General features: G+C 41.4%; 1 protein-coding gene across 2 annotated transcripts; it reads right to left on the minus strand.

The window, feature by feature from the left end:
• Positions 1–914: 914 nt before the first annotated feature.
• MAN1B1 (mannosidase alpha class 1B member 1) lies at positions 915–20,956 on the minus strand. Of its 2 annotated transcripts, none has more exons than XM_062615933.1 (13): positions 20,743–20,956; positions 18,660–18,768; positions 17,562–17,698; positions 16,621–16,781; positions 14,526–14,635; positions 13,059–13,244; positions 10,681–10,829; positions 9,876–10,064; positions 8,614–8,804; positions 7,116–7,236; positions 4,518–4,715; positions 4,017–4,148; positions 915–3,131 (listed from the first exon to the last, which is right to left on the minus strand). In XM_062615933.1, exons 1-13 carry the CDS (start codon positions 20,878–20,880, stop codon positions 2,928–2,930), a joined length of 2,025 nt encoding a protein of 674 aa, XP_062471917.1. In that variant the 5' UTR covers positions 20,881–20,956; the 3' UTR covers positions 915–2,927. The 2 variants fall into 2 exon arrangements, with proteins under 2 accessions (XP_062471917.1, XP_062471918.1); XM_062615934.1 differs by lacking the exon at positions 20,743–20,956 and adding an exon at positions 19,700–19,849.
• Between the last annotated feature and the right edge of the window lie 1,746 nt (positions 20,957–22,702).

Consider the following 22,702-nt stretch of genomic DNA (forward strand, 5'->3'; position numbering starts at 1 on the left):
TTTGTGCAAAAGAACAGAATGACTAGCTGAAGTGACTTCTGCAACATTCACCTTAAGCACCAGAAGCATACGAGCACACTGAAACACCAACAGGGATTCCTGAGCCAAAGCCTGAATTGCAGGGGCTGAGAACCAGAGAGTCCTCAAAAGAAAATCTTTCAAAGATGTGCAAAGCTTCTGTAGTGTTGGGGGAGCAGAAAGTGGAATTGAGATGGGCTGTGAAGCTCAGCAACTAATCTGACACAGCATATTGTTAAGCAAGTAGAAGCAGATCAGCAATTAAAATGACCTTTGCAAAGAACAGGAAGAAGCACATGGACTTTTATCAGATCATTTAGGTTTCTGCCATTTCACATGTGATACAGGAGCCCTGAACAATCTTAACTTCAGATCTAAAGGATATAAAGGACAAGGACAGTAAAGCCACTTTGCAAAGAGGTTCAGTATCCCATGAAGAATAAGGTAGAAAGACAGTAGTTGAACAGGCTCAGCTAAAAGACAAGAAGTGTGTTTGGGGAAGTGATGATTTATTCTTCTTCAATTCATTCAGAAATGGATCATTACTTTCAAACCAATTAGAAGGAAAAAAAAATATATATAACACAAACTCACACAGTCCCATTTGCAGAGTTGATTCCATTAAGACTAGTATAAGACTTCAACAACTGAAGGGTTTTGGTGAGATTTGGACGTACTCCACTTTCTAAGACATCTGTTTCCTCAGTAGCGCTGCCCTAAAGGTGAAACACCAAACTCTGCAAGTTTTACAATCCACAGCAGAGTCATTGAGTCTGAGTTCAGTACTAGCTCCAACGGAAGGCACAGGCCAAGCAGCACCAGTCAGCAGGGCCCGGACAGTCTCACTGAGCGGGGGGGGTTAACTTTCTTTTTCTTTTTTTTTTTTTTTTTTAAAAAATCTTCAGTTTTGAGCCTCCAGCTTTTAGCCAAAGCTCAGCTCCTCAGAACCACAAACCTGCCCCACAAACAGAAACACTGAAGGTGTTCCTCCCATTTTTAAACAGCATTTTCCTTCTTCGCTATTCATCAAAGGAAAACAAAAGTTTTCGGAGCAAATCAGTTATGCAAACAGCGGCTACAGCTACTGGATTCCAGTGCACATGTGAGAAATTGATTTCCAGGGTTACTGGTGGCGTGTGAACTGGAGCAACATTAACATTCTGCGCACACTTGTCATGTCTTGCAAATTCCAAGGTCCCTTTGACAACAGAAAAAGGTGCATTTAAATAATCTGTAGCATTTCTCCATTTCCATAAGCCATCATTAGTACATGGAATGATAAATATTCTTTAAAAGATTTAAACAGTGGTCCCAAGGGTAACTTCTGACCCCAGCAAACAGAACTGATACGCATAAAACAAATAAAAATGCGTCTTACTTTACAAATCAAAGGTTACAAATACTACCAAATACACAAAAAAAACAACTGTTACAGTCAGATTTCATTAGCTCCTGTAGCAGCCCTAGATTTAGAGGGAACGTACCTCACCACCACAACCTGCATTCTTTACGCTTCTCCCATTAAAGTGAGCAGAAAGGACATTTTGATGACAGCAGCCTCAAAAAGAAATAAGCATGTATCTGAGACCTTATCTGTGAATGCAGGACTGTCCAAGTAGCTACAAAACCTACATGAAAAGCAATACAGAAAGCTGATTTCCAAATTCATAGTGTAAAATCTATTTGCACATACAAAAATGAAAGATCCCAGGGCTCCCATAAGATTCTTAAGAAAAAAAGGATCTGCTTTGTCTTCAAGCAACTGAACAGATTTCACGGATTCTATTGGGACCAGGAATTGCTGTAATATACTTGGACTGTCTGCTTTGAATATTATTTATGAAAAAAACTTCTATCCAAGTATTCCCAAGGAAAAAAAAAAAAAAAACAACCAAAAAACCTTGAGAATTTCTCCACAGTCCAAAAACGATTAATAACATGAACTCTGCTGTACACTTGTAAGCTTGTTTTTTGTCAAACACCTTACAATGCAATATCTGAACAGGAAGGGACAGAAGAAAGCTGACTTAGAATTATACCTAATGTGCTCAACAAGCTTTCCCAGTGCCCAACCTCAGAAAGCAGCTTTCAGTCAGAATACCTGAGTCTAACTGATGCAAATAATATATAAAACGCACGTGTAGTTTCACTTGTGTTTCACATTATCTCCTGCATTCCTGCAGATAAGTTAAAAAGCTGCAATAGCTCTACAAAATTATATACCACTTTGAACCAAAGCAGCAGCAAATTCTCTTCCATCATTCATTTCAACCAAAGTGCTCTATAAAACTAAGATGCTGTCCAACAGACGCTTTGCTGCTGCTTCCTCCAACGTGACGCAGCATAGCCGGGGAGGTTGGAATGAGATCAGAGTATCAGTAGCAATACTGACAGCTTTGCTTCTACCTGGGACAATGTCACAGTTCTTGGTTTATCCCACTTAGCACCTTAAACACTGTATGTTCTTATGAAGAAACAGCGCTGTAACCGAGTATTTCAGTGAATCCAGAACAAACCAGACACCTGTAGGCTTATTCCTTCTCTTCAGGAACAAGCCTGTGCTGTCAGACAACTCTCTGCATTCCCACTATTTAATGAGCATTTAGTAAGACTGACGTAAGTTGAGTTCTGGTTCACCAGAACCCCATGATTTCATGGTCCATTATTCTGTGAACCACATCATTAATACCAGGAAAACCAGCTTAGTATGGCACAGCTTGTCGATCCGAGAACCAGAGATTACATTTAAGACTGACATGACTTCTTCAAACCAGAGATGCTTTCCTAAAGGTTTTGTTTGTTTGATTTAAGCCAAAAAAGGTGCAATATAGCATCTCTCCTCAAACCCTGAATAGTAAAGTGACTTGAAGATAAAAATGCCACCACTGGAAGGTCTACTAACACCCAGTCTATGCTGGCACCCAGATAGGGAGTGGATGAGCTTCTGTGTTAAATACATATTTGTCAAGGTTGATTAAGTCTATGTCATCTGAAAACAGCAGAAACATGTATTTGAGCGTTTCCCCTAGGAAGAAGCTCTCCATCTTATCTCGTGGCTCTGGATTACTGGGATTCTGGACGTTATTAATGGAAGTATAACCACCTGTAGGAACCTGTGCACACAAAAAAAAATAATATCAGAAATGTATATTTTGACAATCTAAATTATTTTCATTTCTTAATATCCAGATGCACTTGGAGAAGATAAGCGCTAAGAAACAGATCAGCATGTTTTTCATTCAATGTTTGTTTTTCATTTGCATGTAAAACTTCAGTTATGGAAAAAAATCTCTACATTTTAAAAGAAACCAGAGGTTAAAATGAAATAAAATGTCTATTTATGCTTCATTTAAAGAGGTATCAAAAAGAACACGCCCTTGAAGCTTCTGGACAAATGTACAGGAAGTAACTAGAGAATTTCTCCATCAGAATTGGCCAAAGTACCATGCCTATTTCTTTTAAGTACAGACCACGGATATCACTGGCATCTAGGCCACACTTTTACAGCATGTAAGAGTGCTTGTATCTCCACAAGACTGTAGTCAGAATGAATACAAAAGCCTCTCTATTAAGGAATTAACACCACTTTGTGGCAAGCTTTTTTTTTGCGGGGGGGGGAGAGGGGCACGGTGGCAGCAATTTCAACCAAATGATTTTTCAATCCAGCCAGGTTCTCCCCAGCTTCTTAATTCTAAAAAAGATCACAGCAGAGGTTCTAACAGCTTCCAAGAGGACACAGAGACACTTTGGTAGTCTGCATGCAGCCTCTGCATTTTGCTTTTTAATCGATGTAATGCAAGTTCTACCCCTGAATGCACTAAGCAGTGTATCTCAAACAGTAAGGCATCTCATGAACTTAGTTTTTCTGAGTGTTGTTACTAATATCCCTGCAGGTTTTTAATGACTGTTTAAAGATAACAGGTTATCAAAGTTCTTGTTAGAGAGCAAGTGAGCAAACACAGTGCTGACAGAACAAGGCCATTATAAGCTGACCTTACCCGTGTGTATTTATTGAAGTTCTGCAAGATTTCCCAGCCCCAGTCTTGGTATTTCTTATCACCGGTGAATCTGTACATATAAAAAAGGCTTTCCACAGTTTCTGGTCGCAGTAAGTTGTGCCTGTCTGCAGGCTGCAAGAGGAAAGAAAAATGGCAAGAATAATTCAGACATGGAATTTCCTCAAGGGGGGCTGAACTGGATGACCTCCAGAGGTCCATTCCAACCCTAACAATTCTGTGATTCTGTGACTTATCCAGGAAGAAAAACATTGATTCCCATATCCATCTACTCCAAACAGTGTATTATGCATACCTCAGCTTCTAAATACACTACAGGGGTAATTAAAGAAAAAGGCTATGGCGCATCCAGAAAGCAAGGCAGCAAAAGAACAAGCTGCTCTACATCAAAGCACATCCCCCATACCCAGGTGGGAGTTTCAGCCACAGAATAGAGACACAGAAGAACCACCAAAGTACAGTTCAGGCCAGCTATCTGTTCACCTTGATTTCCACATCTTTGTGGCCCTTTTGTGCATGAAGATTGAAGTGTACAATCTCTGGACTGAGGCCTGTCTCCACTTGAGCATACATCTGGTAACAGGTTTCTATAAGCGCTTCAGCCAACTTCATATGATCTGCAGTCAGTCCATTGTGAGCTCCCAATGCCAAAGTACCAGGCAAAAAGCAAACTAAGTGATCCTGCAAGACAAGACAACCTTTACTGAGTAAAAAAAAATACATAACAGGTATTTGTGTGTGTCTTTTTTTTTACCCGCTTCATTATCTTCTTCAAAACACAACTTCAGGTACCAAGAATGTGAAGGTAACTTCTTAACACTCTGATGCAATGTAGCACAAGGCAGGAAGCACTATTCCAAAGACATCAATAATTTGGAAAAAGTACAAAATTGTTTTTATGTTTCTGGACAAAAGGTCCCAAGTCAGGGTAAGGGGGAAGAGACTGTCTTTTGGTTTACCAGATGTACATATCTCATACCAACTGATGAAGCAAAATCACCTACAGGTGATTCAGTAGAGACACCTAAAGGGACATCATGAAGGACAAACTGACCTTTTGCATTTAATTTTAAACTTAGAGATAGAAGTCAGAAAATACAGCTTTGGGGAAGGGCAAGAGGTCAGCTGAAGATTTTCCTCGTTCTGAAAAAGTCACCTTAGCATTAGTGTAAGAGAGACAACACCTGACATCAGTCAGATCCACTGATAAAACCAGGAAACACTGATAAGCTTTCAAGCATACCTCCATCTGAAAGCTTGCCTCCTTCTTTCAACTTTGTTATTTGGGATAATGAAAAGCTATTACCTCTCACACCTTTAGAGCATCAAAGTAGCAAGAGCATCACTGTTCTAGAGAGACTGGAATGCTACTAGCTCCCATCCCCACAATCAGCTCTCCTAGACTCTTGTTTACAGCCAGCTGAATCTCACACATTCCAGGTACCTTGAACAAAACATCTTTGTCTCTTTGTGTATGTAATGGAATAGGGGCATCAGAGGATGACTGTGTGAAGAGCATTCCTGCTTGCTGTCCTAAGACAAAGCAGAAGCAATGAAAGGACTGAAGGGACATTTCTTGCTTAGTTTTTACTTGCTACAGCAAACTATTTGTTCAAAAGGCAAGAGAAGTATTACTCCAAGAACTGTACATTTGTAAACAACAGAAATTAACTTCATTTTTCAAGAAAGCTCAATCATCATAGTCAACTGAAGAACATGTCAGAAACCAGATAGTATAAAATGACCAAAACTCGGCTTCAGCAAAATTCAGTTTGCAGTACAAGACTGACTGTCCTCTTTCAGCAGCTAATCCACCACTGATATTGGGAATGTAAGAACTGCAGATTCCTGTCACATATGGGATTTCAAACAATTCGTATCATTCAGAATGAAAGCTCAGCTCTCATCAATCAAAACCACAGTAAAACCACTCTGGTGCAAAAGGAGCACCCATATGGACCTTTAAATGCTTTGTCCAGTTCTTAAGGAAATGTGTCAGGGTGGTGAAGGTCAGCATAGCCATAGGAGACAAACATCACCAACTTTTCCAGGGTGAGATACCTGTCAAGACTTTCACCAAACCATCACTGATTGAATACCAGCACTTTGACTCAGTGGAACAGAAGCAAGTGTACTGACACATGCAGGAGCCTAAGCCAACTCTGAGAATTCAATTCTGTCACATCTTGGAATGGGGGAGCTCCCCTCTACCCAAAACCCAGGCTCCAGTCTTGCTCACAGCAGGTTTGGAGAGACCCTGTGAAACTCAGATGCAAGAAACACCAGCTGAAAACCAGAACTGAACATCTCAAAGCCACTACATTAAGAAACCAAACAGGTCACAGAATTCACTAAAGATCACTTCAGGTATTGAAAAGCTATGTGTAAGGTTACGCATACACTGGTAATACACCACTCATCTTCAAAAAAAGTCATACACAATTTTACATTTGCATGAGACCTTTAACAGAAAGGTCTTAAAATGCACTTTACTGGATGCACAAATTAAGAGCAGGAAGTTGAGCTCAATCAATTCTTCCTACAGCAAACAGCATACAGTTTACTGAATAATCCCACATGTAGGCAAAGAAACAAGTGTCATGGACAGAACTCTCCATAATTATCAGTAACACAGTATTAAATCACTTTGTTCTTTTTTGAAGGTGAATCCGACAAGCCCAGTGTGCAAGTGTCCATGTACGCTTTTTAATTATGGCAAATAAATACTACATACAATAGGCACTGCCTTAACAGTTTCAGACATTGGAATGTTATGACCAAGGCAGAAAAAAAAGAGAAAGAAAACTTGACTCCAGCACCAAAATTTTCAGTCTTACAGGAACATAAATTGACTTACTAGAAGAACTCAAAAAAAGGCCCCTGGTTTGCATGGATGACTAGTATCTACAAACTAGTTACTCAGCACTGCCATCACACTGGCTATATATGTGTCTATCTAGTGAGGAGGGAAGGGGGAAAGACAGCACAGAAGCTTTGTGTTTGCCTGTCCCCATGTTCATTTTTTTTGGTGCTGGTTTTTGTTTTCTTCTATTGTTTTTTAAATGCAGCTGTAGTTCTCACCATCTTGGCACTGAAATGGCCATGAGCAAGTTCTCCTACAAAAGTAAGCTTCTTTGGTTGCGATCTCTGAAGAAGATGCTGTTTCACTCCTTCTATGGCTCTCATATAGTCTTCCAACAGCCTGTGAATTAAAATCATTCACAGTTGGCTTACATATACGCAGTCAGAACATATTTAATCCAGATAATGTTCAGCACAATCCTTTCAGAGACTCTTATTTCAGTCTACATAACAATATTTGACCAAATGTGAAAACTGACCTAAAAGACCCTCAAAGTTACCACCAACTGGCTATTAGGTATGATTACCACTAGCAATATTTGGTTTATTTTTCAAGTAAACCCTAAATTTAAATACCAAAGAAAACAGACCTCCAACTATGTTTCTAGGCAATAACCAAACCTTATTTCAGGAACGCTTAGAAGTACAGTAATTGAAGTAAGAGAAAAATCTCAGCTGGTGAGGAGCTCTTGGAGGCCTCTACTTCAACACTCTGCTCTGAAGCAGATCCAATTACATCTGATTGCCTGAGGTTTATCCAAGCAATTTGTTAGTTTCTACATCCAGAAATGCAGTAGTATCTCCATCCAAAGGTGGACATTCGACAATTTTGAGCAATCTTTCCCAATATTTGACTACTATCATTGTGAAATACTGTTTCACAGTATTTCATTAGAATTTCCCTTGTTTCAGGGTACTTTTATGTACAAAAAAACACCTGCTGAATAATTCCATACTGAGATTCACAAAATGCTATCATTCATGGTCCCATGGTCTCTTTACAGTGAGGTATGGCTTGGGAATTGCAGTGATCAAGTTTTCTTTGTAGAGATGCACCTGCTCAGATATAAAGAAATGCCTCAGAGAGACATGGTGTTACTGCATGAAACCCCTCAATGTGAACAAGTCCAACATAATTGGCTTAGAAGCAGACAAAAACTGCTTGGATTTTTTTATCTTGTTTCAGAGGAAACCTCCTTTTCCAATACCTCTGATTCCTCTGCTCCTTGCAAACATTTTCTTTCATTTATCCAGTGCAGATAAAAGAAATATAAGAGACCTAAAGCAAAGTTTACACAAACATCAAACTTCAGATTTCTCTTCTTCTGAAGGGAAGTTTTTCCTTATGGATTAAATCTCCCACCTCAACCATCTTTTCCCTGACAGACCAAGGGGAAACACATGGCTGGTGAAATTAAGTACCATCAGTATTTCAGAAGTGTCTATTCTCTGCAAAGACTTAATTCTCCTCTATGTAACACTCCTCACATCTAATGTGAAGAAAAATTTTCTGAGAAGGAGAAGTTTTGAGACTAAGCCTAACTCTCACCAAGCTGCCACAGGTTCTTCTTGCTTGCTTAGCTTGCTTTTAAAAACAAGGATATTTCCAGTTGACTGTTGGGCACATGCATTATTTTTCTTTAAGTAGCAAACTATGACAGGAAGTTTTACAGCTCACACAATTCTCACACCAATATGAGAAGCAGAAAGAACTTACTCATTTTCTTTTTTCCCACCCTGAATCCACTGCTTGAGTAAATACTCATAGTAGCTGTCTGCTCTGGCTCCCAGAGTATAGACACCCAAGTGAGTGAACTGCCCGCTGTTGGTGTTTATGAACATAGGCACTAGTCCATCATTTTTCCCTGAGAGGGTGTGAACATGCTTCATCACCTCATCTACAGCTTTCTAAAAGAAAGAAAACAGAAAATATGAATTACAGGTATAAATGAGGCACAAAACTGTAGCTTGTAACTTCAGGCCAATAACAAACCTTTAACTATTCTTCCTCAAATTACCATCAGGGACCTCAAGTTCAGCTTATGCAATATATTATATACAGGATTTAAAACTTTCTGACTCTCAAATCATGAAGTTCTGGGTACATTTAAGTACTCTGAAATAATTAAACCATTTCCTTTCCATCCAAGAAGCCCACTTGAAAGCCAGTACTATGGCAAAGGACTCTGATGTGACTTACTCATATTTGCAAAATAGAAGTCCAGCTAAAGTAACAACTACATGAAACAAACAATAGCTAAAATGTCCTTAAATAACTGCAGTCTTCAAAACTTGAGCTGTGGATAGAGTTAAAAACAATAAAACAACTTGGCCAAACAAAAGAAGAGTGGAAAATATTGTTTTCTCTGGAATTATTTTTATTTCAACTAACTTTTCATTATACTGTGACCTGCTGTCAGACCCTTACCTCGTGAGACATATTTGACTTCCTTGGATAGCAACATTACGGTTTTGTTCTTTGTATTTAGATAATGACATCAACAAATGGCTCACAGGACTCTAACATCTTAAAAAAGGAATTTTAACAGTCCCCTGCTCAGGGGAACGTATTTTCTCAAAATCTGACAACCTAATGTTAAACAAAAATGTCAATGAGAAAAAACTGGGGGGCTGCGAGAGGGAAGGATGGCATCTGCTCTCATTTTGTTGTGATCTGAGTTTGCTGTTTGTTTTGTTGTTGTTTCGGGTTTTGCTGGTGGTTGGTTGGTTGGTGTTTTGGGTTTTTTTTGTAAATCAAAATCTGTTTCTGAGGAAAAAAAAATATTCACCTCCACTACTCCTTTTTTTATATTTAAGACAGTAATTGGAAATTCACTGATTCTTTTCCTTCCCTCATCTAGTGTTTCACAACTCATTTATCGCTTAGAGACTAGAGAGACCATGTGTATTGATGGAGAGTCAGTGGTGGAGTTGTAGAGAGGTGGAAAAAGAGAAAAACACCAACTGATTCTTCCATACCTGGAATTTCTGATCGCCAGTGAGACGAGAGAGCTCCCTAAACTCCAGCTGAATACTGGTCACCTCTGCCACAGTGCTGTCAGATGTCCAGCGAGGCGGATGTGCAGTGCCCCGGCCAATGTTGACATCAGAATATGGTATCTTGGAGGGGGTCTTGAATGCTGGCATAAGCCTGTTTCCAATGTCTTTCTAAAGAAAACCAAAAAAAACAGGACAAAACAACAAACAAATACACACACACCCCTTTAGATTTGCTTTCACCAAGAAGAGCAAAAAAGAGAGAACAGCAGCTTAGTTTTATATGGTACAAGAAAGCCAAGAATTAAAAAAGGTCATGGATTTCCTCATAATAATGACTACAGACTTTCTACCTTGTTTCTATCATGCCTCAGATGAGTCTGCAATCCCTATGCAATGTGATGTAATTTTGAAGTCACTGACTTCACCTAGGCAATCTAAAGAGGTGACTGATGCTCTTAAGACACGTAGAAAAGGTGACAAATGACGACTATTATTCTTTGCCATTTATTTCTTTTTATGTTTTATGAACTTTATTATGCTCAGCTCTTCATCAACAGAAGAACAGACATATAAGAATACCTCATACAGCACAGATCTGAAGTTATCCAGAGAGCAAAAAGAAGCACAGGCTTAAAAGAATAATGGTAAATCCCTTCCCCACCACTTTAAGTATGAAACTGTCAAAAAAGAGCAACATTCAGCTTTTGGTGAATACTCCCTCAACTTTGTCCAATGTAGAATACATAATCCAGTTGTTAAACTAGTTGTAAAACTAGTCACTCACAGCTTTTTCCAGGAAGAGGCTATCTCCAGAGAGATGGTAGGTGCTCAGCAAGCCCCCCAGGATACGAATGGTGCTCTCAAAAAGGTTCACATCCACATTTTTATCAAATACTAAATTGCTTGCTACCCATTTTCTTGCTTCTTCAAACTCTGTAAAGTATAAAAGTAGTTCAGTTATGAACCTCTGGCATGTTCCAGAAACTAGACTAGAGGTATTAGTACTCCATATATCCATGACAGTTACTTATATCTATCTAGAGTGATCGTAATTTTAGATGGAAAACTAAAATGAAGAGCACATGCTGGGAGGAGTTTGACTATCACTGGCTTAATTCTTACTCAGTATACATGGCAGATGCAAAGACAGAAATACCTAGGAAAATAAAGAGTTCCTAGTAGTCTAAAAAAAGAAGAAATTGAGGAATTCTTTATTAAAATAGTCCAGAAATTGACATTGTCTAAGTCTGTCCATTTGACTTGCCAAGAGAATTCGCTATGCTTCCACAACAGCCTTATGAACTTTTTAATTAAATCTTTTTAAACAAAAGCTGTTACCTACCAAGGTAACAGGTAACATTTTCACTTAAGAGCCCTTACTGCCTTTAGTCTAGCCATGTTCTGGGGAGCCTGCCTCCTGCTTCAGCACTTAACCCCTACAATCCCAACAGTCTGCAAGTTTTTCTGCAGAAACAGAAAGAGTTGTTTACCATGCTATGAATTCAAAAAGGAATGTAAAAAAGACAAAACAACCCATTTTAGACTCAACAGTCAGTTTAGCAGCAGCACCACTCAGTGATTATTGCACTGGGGCTAACTCCATGGTGCAGATGAGTTGGCTCACGCCTCGTAACTGTGAAGACTAAGCTATCTCAAACTCTCACACCTTCCAGGAACTCCTACTTGTGAGCAGCTGCAGAATAATCACCAGCTTCCCAGAAATGGAAAGCATTCCACAGGAGCTTAACTCTAAAGCAAAAAGATGCCTCTGTGTTCCCATGACAAAAAAAAATGTCTTGGTGGCTGGGTAAATACTGGATGTTGGTCCACTGAGAACCACAGCAGAAACTCCAGTGTCAGATGCCAGCACTATCCAGCAGTACAATAGAAAATATAAGTTCCTCTTTCACACAAGCATCAACATTTACCAGCTTATAAGAAAGATTAACTTTCATTTATATTGTTATTTATATTTAACTTCCATTTATATTTTGTTATTCAGAAGAAACCCAGGAGATCTCTAAGCAAATCAGAAGAATAACTGCTATAAAATATGAAGAAGCCTTCACCAAGAACTCATTTTGAACACAGCTAAATTACTAATAATTTATTTTAAAAACTCTATGCAGTTAATCATTAGCTTTTTATGACGAAAAACAAATAGCAGCACACTGTCAGTGTGGTGAAACTTTAAGACAGGCTGCTCAGGACTACAGCTGCAGACACATAATATGGAGTTTTCATTTAATTTAATGTTTTACACAAACTTCAAAGTTAGGAGAGACAGAACCATGAAAATTTTGTCTTATTATTGCCCCCTTGTGAGCAGCTCTGTTCTTCCTATCCTGACACAAGAAACTGCATGATCAATACAAGCTGACAGAGGTGGCCATCTACCAAGGTTAAATAATGCACTTCCAGAAATTTTTTAATTACCACTAAAAAAAAAACCAAACCCTGCACCACATTAAAACAACAGACCAAAGAAAAAAGAACAACCAACCAACAACAAAAAACCCCTCTGAACTACTGATTAAGCAACTTTTTTTTGCAAAAGAATTGCAGCACCTTTTACTAAGTTTTTAAAATAGGCTTGAAAGTCTTCTAACATAATCACTTCCAGAATAAGTGTGAAAAAAACACAGAGAGCAGAACAGTTCTGGAAGGAGGTACTGAACCCTTCTCCATCCTTTGATTCCTTACAGAAACAACTTTCTTAAATCCAGGCATGAAATACTGATATTAGGTGTGATAAAACACAACCTAGGAGCTTACAGAGCTACTCAAGACTGAAGGGCACAAGGACAGCACTAGAGTCTTAGTAGAGAAGCAAAAAATCATGAGGCTTATTAAAATGTTCTTCAGCTTCTAGCAGATATATCCACTGTTAAAATGCAACAGTGAAATATTTTCTTTTCTGGCTCAAAATGCTATTCCAAGAAAAACGGTGTCCTGTAATATAGTTGTTGGGGGGAGGGAATTTAGCTTTATACTTACTGTTTTTCTACATATGTGTGGGGGTATTTACCCTCACAGGAAAACTAAATTCATTGGCCACACATAATAAACGTTACCCTCAGAACTCGGAACTGTACTACCTGAACAGAAAATATGGAATTATTTTAGAGGGGAAAATATGGAGGAGGAAAAAAAAAATGTTACCTTCTTTTAAGCCTAAAATCCACATGGTATCCAAGGCATCTATTAAGGTAAGCCCAAGTCCAAACCACTCGTTGTAGGACTTGGACAAAGGCTTCAGCTCGTCATGGCCCCAGGCAAATTCCTTATATCCTTTCCATGCATGGCGGAATGCTTCTATCACAGCAATCTGACGGTCGTTTATGGGCACTGCAAAAGGAAAATGGCAGCTTGCTCAAGACTTCTGCAGGGGAGTTATGCAGCTATACTGGACACCATTTTGCTGCATTCTATCCAAAATAAACTTTCTTTCAAATTCAATGATCAGTGTAATGGAAAAGCTATCCTCATGTTATTCTTTCCAGTACAGCCTTTCTTCTGTGGAATAATCAGTCAGTGTTTCTGGTCAGCAATTCAGCCAGCTGGAAACTGAGATCCTTCCCTGGCCAAAAAAAAGTCACTTTTACAAATAAAACATTAAAATAATCACAGAGTTGTTAGATGAGTGTCATTAAAGCTCAAAGACTTGAAAGTCAGGAAATACTGGAATTAAGATTGCTTAAATCACCTGTAATTCAGCTGCTACATACATATGCTTAACAAAACAATCCTCAGCTAATTTACCACCTAGCAGTTTTGTTTCAGCTTCTCTTATTCATTGCCTTCTGCTAAATTTAAAATCACTTATACAAAATGATTTCTCTTATATTTTTCATTAAATGCAAAAAAGGAGGAAAATTTACATTTTCCATCTTGGGTAAAGCCATGTCTTTTTTCCATGGTTCCACTGAAATTTTTGCTTGCAACATGCCATGAAGTTGAGCTCATCTTAAATATCCACCATGAAAAACTTCAAGCCCACTAGCTGAAATTTTCAAAAACGAGAAATAAAGTTTGTCTAGAGTGGGAAACACCAAGCAGCATGACTAATCCCTTACATCTTCTGCTAGCAAGAGTCAAATATATAACAGGCTGTACTTATCATATCAGAACTTCCCTGCCTGAACCCAGAAAACAGAACAACAGGCTCTTTACTTCACAGGACAGCAACTACAAAACCAGCTTCTACAGCCTTCTGTTGAGCACTAAAAATAGTTATAGTTTGATTCAGGGAGGAAGTCACTTTCCCTGTATTTGAAGAACAAAAGGAAACCGCTGCTGAAAAAGGAAGCTGTCCCCTTCAGGCTCTCTCTCTTCAGAATATCTTTCCCTGGGTCAAAGATGGGAATGTCTGCCTCCTCCCAGAGGCTATGTTTCAAAGATTTGCCACTAAAATTATTTTCAAATTCTGAAGGTGAGTGAGAGTGAAGGGTGTCATGGTGGAATAAGGACACTGAAAGGCTTGGCTGTTTGAGGTAAATCACCTCTCCTACACTTTTTGTTTCCTTTAATTAAAATAAATAAATACAGCAGATTTGTGTGGGGAGGAATTACACAACTTCAACCATGAAAGTGAACAGATACAAAGGTATAATTAACTGTACTGTTTACCTGGTTCCTTCTGGTCTTCAGCTTCCACAGATGAAGGTTTCTCCGATTCCTTTTTTTTACTAGAAGGAGGTTCAGTGCTTTGGTCAGGTTCTATCACTGCTCCTCTCCAGCTGCAAATCCAAGAGATTGTAATTAAGACTTAACCTGACCCCAGAAAAGTCATGCAAATGAATGGGACTTATTTCTGCATTTCCTTTTTCTCACAATACTTTGATAAAACAGGAGCTAGATTTTGTATCAAAAATCAAAATAACTATGTTGTCCACTAGATAATTTTTCAGTTCAGAGAAAGAAATTTGCACCAGAGAAATTTTACTGGATTAAGAAATCTTACAAGTTCTTGGGATTTCATTAAATATCTTGGCAATGGAACTTAATAAAGTACTTCTAAAAAAGAATTAAAACACTTGAGAAGGGTGTATTAAAAGCACAAACACTAAATGGTACCACACAAATGATCATAATCAAAAAATCATGAATATGCACAAAGGACAAGCCACTTAAAGCACCTGCTTTACTACCAAGGGGTTCACAGCTTTCCCTACCACCACAGATGAGTATATCAGCTCTTACAGGGTTATATTAAGAATCTCCTGAAGGAAATGTCTTTCAGAACTGACTTCAAGCCAAGTCAAATTCATATCAAGTTGAAATGATCTCAACCTTGCTGTTTAATATACAGGTGTGTTGCCTTTGAGTTCATAATACGCCTCCTAAGGGACCCAGGCTTATAGGACCTCTGAAGTTTGTTGCTTACAGTCAGCACACCTTATGACTTACATAAATCATATGATTTCTCACTTTCATCCTTTAAATTTGTAACTAGTCTTCATTATGCTTTCATTGCTCTCCTAAGTTTTCCTGTTGCCTGCCATTTAACTCTATGAGCTTAGTTTATAAGCTTCTGCTTATGCTATAGGAATAAAACAAAGTCATTCTGGGAGGTTTCAGGTACCAGCAGCCAAAATGCTGATGTAAGCATGGTTCTAATGGTATGATCAGCTCAGCTGTGCCAGTGCTGAAAAGGACACAAATATAACAAAAAAACAAGCCTAGTGTTCCAAATCTTAAGAAATTCTGCTGAACATGTAATAATCTTTTCTATATCCAAGATACAGCCCTTCAGTTATTCCCAAATCAAAAGATTTAGATCAATAATATCTTGGGGAATAATTTTGTATAAATATAATATGGCATCATAGACCCTCTGTAAAAGATATTACTGTATATGCATAAGAGGTCTTTGAACTTAATATTTTGTAAAAAAGGAGTAAGCCTGCATGTACAGCTACATGCATATAACTACATACACATGTACAGCTTCTGCCAGTTGAACTTCGGCTTAAGTCCAACTGTTTAGTGGCATCATACCCGTAAGTAGCACTGACACTGGTGTAGTTGTCCAAGTCTGGCCCAGGACACAGACACCTGTGAGTATTAATGGACTGATAATGGTTCATTAATATTTACAACAAAACAAATGGCAGAAACCTACAGTCACTGAGAATTTTCCTAAGCATTAGGAGTATCCAAGTGCATTAGAAATACAGTCTTGTAGAGCTCCAAATCTTCTGCACCTCTGTGGTTCAAACAGTAAAACCAGAAAAGCTGCCTGTTCACCAAAATTACATATATCGGCCTAGCAGTATCAACAGCTGTCAGGCCAGACCTGAGAACAAATATATCATAGAATTACTGACTCACAGACTGGTTTGGGTAGGAAGGGACATTAAAGCTCATCCAGTTCCAACCCCCTGCCACAGGCAGGGACACCTTTCACTAGAGCAGCTTGCTCCAAGCCCTGGTCTTGAACACTGCCAGGGATGGGGCAGCCACAGTTTCTCTGGGCAGCCTGTGCCAGCACCTCAGCACCCTCATAGGGAAGAACTTCTTACTGAGATCTTATCACAGTCTCCCCTCCCTCAGTCTAAAGCTATTCCCACTTGTCCTGTCACTACCCTTGTGAAAAGTCCCTCTCCAGGAAAGAAATCAACTCCAGGCAATAAAAAGCTCCTACAATTTTCAGTCCAATAGCCAATGGATCTGGGTGAGGGTGAGGAGGGAGAACACTGTAGCCTGCTGGAAACATTTTTACCTGATAACAGATTTCTCTGTTTTCTCTTCTTTATCAGCCTGAACCAGCTCTTCTACAATCCTGCTGCTGCCGCGTCGGGTATTCAGCCTTACATCCTTCCGTGCTTGCTTGATCTGGAGATTGGAAGGACCACGCCGAACATGGGGAGGTTTTGGCGGCTTCTGACAAAATGAAGAAAAAAATATTTTGCTTGTTACGTTACAGAGATGGTGAAATTTCAAACCACAAATCAACAGCATTCCAGTGTTAAATATAACTTCAGCTAAATCTGATTTTGATATAGTATCAGCATGTAAGTTCTGCCCTGAACGGAAGGTATATTAAAGACCTTGGGGTTTTGTTCTAAACTTGTGGTAAAATTATACCGTTAAACTTACACTGATAATTTACTTTTAAACTACCTCTACTGCTATGCTCTACATTAACCACGAGTCCTCTACTCCACTAATCCACAGTTAGTTCATGTTTACTTTCCATTGCACCCTCCACAAATGTAACCCTCCAAAACCTCTAACATCTGTTCTATTTGTTGCTATTTTTCAGGCTACCAGAAAAGCTGTTCTAGTTCAGTGTGACACTATATCCTATGTCTCATATTCAGGCACAACTCTGTTTAGGCTCCTCACTGACATCCAAGTCCAAACAAATTAATCATAGCAGGAAAGAAAAGCCTCAAGTAAGAAGTCACTGTGACCTGAAGTCCTGGCTCTCCTACACATATCAGTGATTGAGAAATAGTATACTGAACACTTAAATAAAAAAAGGTAAAGCCAAGAAATATTATACCAAAGGCCTTCCTGACTGGAGAGCATTACACTCAGAGCAGACTTTTATTGTAAGTTGTAACTCCTTTCTCCTCAACAGCTGTTGGAACCAAGCACTATTTACAGCTTTCACAAACTCTTTGGCAGCTGTATAAAACTGATTTCTTATCATAGTACCTGTGGTGAAAGCTCTGGGTAGTCTCCAAGGCTGGCATCTGCTTTCTGGGGTGCTGGTAGAACAGCTGGATTTGCCAGCTTTAATCCAGGAATTTCTGGTTCTGAATTCTGATCATCTGACGATTTGCTTGTTATACCTAAACACACAAAACTGCTCAGCACAAGGAATCAACAGTTTAGGCTCTGGCCAGAAATTCACAACAGCTTTCTGCATTCACATACTACATGCACATCCAAAAAGTCTTTCCATTCACAAAACATTGAATGACACACACTAATTGTTAGATACAAAGTGTCTGCTAGTATTAACACTCTCCCTAATATACAAGAGGGATGCTAAAAGGCACATGCTTTTTATTAACTACTGTTGGTTTAGCTTCTCAATACAGGCAGTAAGAGAGTATCAAAGGTAAACGTGCCTTCGTATTCTAGAAAAGCTTGGAATTTCTAATCTGATGTACAGTCAAAGCCAAGAGAGGATTATCTTGGGCCTACAAAGATGTTGGGGAGGGACTCTTCATTAGGGATTGTAGTGATCAGACAAGGGGTAATGAGTTCAAACTTAAACAGAGGAAGTTTAGGTTAGATATAAGGAAGAAGTCTTTACTGTAAGGGTGGTGAGGCACTGGAATGGACTGCCCAAGGAAGCTGTGAATGCTCCATCCCTGGCAGTGTTCTAGGACAGGTTCGACAGAGCCTTGGGCGACATGGTGAGGTGTCCCTGCCCATGGCAGGGGGGTTAAAACTAGATGATCTTACGGTCCTTTCCAACCCAAACCATTCTCTGATTCTATGATCTTATTCTACTGTTTAGATTTGGGTTACCGATATCTACACACAAACATAAAAAAACCCACCCTCATCCTCCAAATCTTCACCAACTAAAACAAGACATTACTCTAGTCAAGATAAACCATGAAAGGGCAGATGAAGAGTATTTCTGATTAAGTAGAAACCAGTCATCCAAACATAAAATCCGGCACTTTAATTGAAACATCCAGTCACTGTCAATAAAAATAAAAACTAGTGATAAGAACAACAACAATCTTTTAACTAGAGCATGGCATTCTGTAATTCCAAGCTATACAGGACACCTACTTTTCCATGGTTCCCCCATGCTTGTGTATGAAATGACACCACAGATTGCCAAGAAGGCAAACAGGAAGAGGATTATGCTCCGCTGCAGTCGAGACAGCTGCTTCCATTTCTTTAGGAGAGAAAATAAGTAAGAGGAAGAATACTTAATATGGCATAAAGATCCTACTCAGTCAAAAATAAACACAAAACTCAGTAGGTTTAATTTTACCCTCTACTTCCAACTGCAGACATCCACTGCTTATTTTCTTCAATGATAAGAGAAAACAAAAATATAACATGCTAGCATACAGCACAGCAGGCTCAGAGAAACATCAGAGCCACTTGCTGCAAGAACTTCAGAGACTGCCAAACGTTGAGACTCCCAGAGAGCATCACCCAGTGTGCTGAGTTCCACCGCAACCTCCACTGCCTGACCTGCGCATTTGCCCAGGTGTCAGGGGAAACAAGCCAAAAGCCTCTTTCCTCCCTCTGGCTGCAGAACACACATGCAAAATAAGAAACAGGAGAAAGTGGTACAAAACCTAAAAACATTACTGCAGCAAAGAAGAAAGACTCACAACAGGCTAAGTACCAGACGCAGGACAAGAAGAGCCCGGCCTCCTGCCTCTGACAGACACAAACAGAACTGTCAAAGGCGCAACACGAAAATGAAATAAACCAACAGAAAAACTAACAAGACAAAACCACAATGTTTTCAAGCTTAGTCCTGGGCAAAAATGTGTTTTCAAACTGAAGTACATACAACAAAATCACTAAAAGTCAGACAGCAAATGCTACATTAGCCTAATAGAAAAGTTTCCTCCATTTAGAGAGCAGTTGGAATTAATGTTTAACTGCTAAATTACCATTTTGTTAGTTTTCTAACAGTCTTATCAATATCCCCCAGAGAAGCATTTTGCCTGTAATTACTGGTTCTGGCATAAAGAGAGTGTGATTCAGTCCAACACTACACTTGGGAACAACCTGCAGTTCCCTACAAACTACTCTACACCCCATAGCACTTCCCATAGTCCTCAGTGAAGAACTGTCCATGTACTCACATTGCCAAGCCCCACAGCCCACATTTCCTGATGTCCTCCCACAGTGCTAGCAGTACAGTAACCCCGTAAAAGCTGCCCTATGCACCCATCAGCAAGATGCTGATCCCACTCCTGCACCTTCATCTCCACCTGCATGGCAAATCATACCAGTTGCAGAAGGATGCTTGAAACCCAGCAGCCCTATTTCTTCAGGGCAGGATATGAAAAGAGGCATTGACTGTGGTGTCTTGGGGTGGGTAGGAATGAGGCAAAAATACATGAGGGTATTTATTCACTTTTTTTGCCAACAAGGAATAAGGATAAAAGGAAGGGTTATCTTGTCCTTTTGACTCACGTTTTCCCACCCAGCCTCTTCAGCCCAAGACTGTGGTAAAGCTGCCTGCCCAACTCTCACCCCCAAGTGGCAAGAAGGTCACTTCCATCAGCTTTGCTGAAGCTTTGCTATCTCCTCACACTCAAGTCTTCCCACAGAAAACAGAACCATTCCCTTTATCCTCCCAGGGAAGAGGACAGGGCCTCAAGCCCTAAAACAGGGAGCAAGGGCACCAAGACGACATCTCCCCACTCCGCCCGTGCCCGGAGAGCACAGTGTTGCCTCCCAAATGCCCACTAACAGACGGCAGGCTTCCCCTCAAACACACACCGCGTCCCCCTGCCAGCTCTCTTGCAAAAACTTAAGCTGTGACTTCGAGCACCCTCACTCAACCTGTGCCCCACAAACCCCAGCCAGGCAGGGAGCTGCCACCCACCACTACCGAGAGCAGGGCCCTCGCCACGGGCCGGCTCTCCCCAAAGACCAGGGCACCCCCCTGGCCCCATACCCAACTCGGAACGGAGAGGGCGGGGCCAAGCCAGGACCCTCCACACACAGCCCAGCGGCAGGGACACTCCCGACCTAGCGCTCCCCCAGCCCAACACGGCTTCCCCACTCCTCCCCCCTGCATCCAGCCGGGGGTACCCAGCACCACCCTGCGGCCCTCCACCCGCGCCAGGCCGGGCCCCCCTCACGGCACGGCGCGGCGCGGCGCGGGTCCCGCCCTCACCCGCCAGCAGGAGCGCCGCCTCCAGGCCTTGCTGTTATTGTAGCCGCCGGGCCCCACCGCCGCCTCCTCCGGGCTGAGGGTGACGGAAATGAAGTCCCGGCGAGGCGGAGAGGCGGCGGCGGCAGCAGCCGAGTACATGGCGGCGCCTCAGGGCCCGCAGCCTGCCCGCCCACCGCCCCGCGCGCCAGCCGCCATCACCGCGCCTCCTCCCGGCCGCTTCCGGGCGCCGCTCTAGGCCGGGAGCACTTCCGGGATCCTATAGCAGCGGCCGCCGTGGGGAAGGGGAAGCGGGAGTTGGGCTGGTGGCAGTTCCGAGCGGAGCCACCGGGTACGCTGGCACGGGCACCGCTTTCGGGCGGAGGGCAGGTGCTGCTTGGGGCTGAACATCTCTTGCTCTTTCCGCTCGCTGTCCCTCACTTCACTTGCCTCACTGTGAGGGCCCTGCCCAGCGAGCCTTCAGCTGCCTGGGCAGGAAATGGGGTGTAAGGAGAGGCGGGGAGCCCCTCGCTTTTCCTCTGTTGTGAGACTATAATGTAGAGACCAGTCACAGAAATATTGGCATGAAGAAAAATAAATGGAAATGTGCATGTGGAAGGTCTTCAGGGAAAACAACTTGACCAGAGAAGGGCCTTCACACTCAAATAACAGAATCCCAGAACCGTTAGGGTTGAAGGGACCTCTGGAGATCAGCCAGTGGAACCCCCTGCCAGGGCAGGGCCACCCAGGGCAGGTCACACAGGAACGTGTCCATGGTGGGTTTGGGATGTGTCCAGAGAGGGAGACTCCACAAACCCCCTGGGCAGCCTGTGCCAGGGCTCTGCCACCCTCAAAGGAGAGTTCTTCCTCATGTTGAGGTGACACATGTTGTGTGTTAGTTTATGGTCATCGCTCCTCATCCTGTCACTGGGCACCACTGGAAAGAGTGGCACCATCCTGCTGGCACCCATCTTTGAGATACTGATCTGCACTGATGGGTTCCCCTCAGCCTGCATCTTCTCTAGGCTAAACAGGCCCAGCTCCCATAATCTCTTATCATCGGAGAGATGAGAAAAGCCTGATGAGAACCCCTGACCATCCTTGTTGGTCTCTGCTGGACCCTCACCAGTAGCATCTTAACTGGTCATGCTCAGGAAGGGGTAGCACCCACCCATCTCGGGGAACCGTGCTCCAGTAAGGCCACAGCACCAGACACTGCGCCCTGATAAAGAGGATCAGCTCCGTTCCACAGCATCGCTCCTCCTGCCAGCCTGCCAGGGAAGTGAGCACAGCAAAGGAAAACCCTAAACAACTATTGATTCTGAAAAGACAGAGAAGAGCTGTCTAATGTCATTATCACTCACCAGTGAGAACCCCAGAGACATGCTTTACAGCTGGCATCCCTCATCCCCTGCATCACACACACAGAGTCCTGGGCAGACAACACAGGCCTGAGAGCAGGCAGCTGAAATCTGTGAAAGGATGCATGTGAGCGGGTGAAAATCAACTTAAGCAGTTGTGTAAACAACCCTTCCCTACGATCCTGCACTGAATTTTGGTGCTCAGTAGGGTCCCCTTGTCCACGCAACTCCTTCCCTCACCTGCTTCCCCAGAGACCCTCAGCTGTCAATCGCTGTGCAAATAGTTCTCTGCATCTTCACCAGAGAGGAGGAGGGATGTTATCAGTGGGTGTAGAGGAACAGAGAGGAGCACTCTTTAGTGATGTACACATTGAGAGCCTCAACCTGACTGGTTTTGTAATAATGATTACTTCTAGATTGGGTTTGTAGTCCAACAGGAAAAGTAAAGAACTGAAGCAGTGGCTTTAAGTGCTGTCACTGCATTCACCTTCAGCTGTGTCTAACTATTTAATTAACATGCATCATTTGCGCCTTTAAATTTGGAATCTACCTCCACAACAGATTTCCAGGAAAAATGAAATTTTTTTTTTTCTAATCAAAAAAAAAAAAACACCCAAGAAAAC

Source organism: Pezoporus occidentalis, unplaced genomic scaffold, assembly GCF_034315485.1.
Source record: "Pezoporus occidentalis ecotype Australia unplaced genomic scaffold, CSIRO_AGI_Poc_V1 ctg187, whole genome shotgun sequence".
In the NCBI taxonomy this organism is placed as follows: domain Eukaryota; kingdom Metazoa; phylum Chordata; class Aves; order Psittaciformes; family Psittacidae; genus Pezoporus; species Pezoporus occidentalis.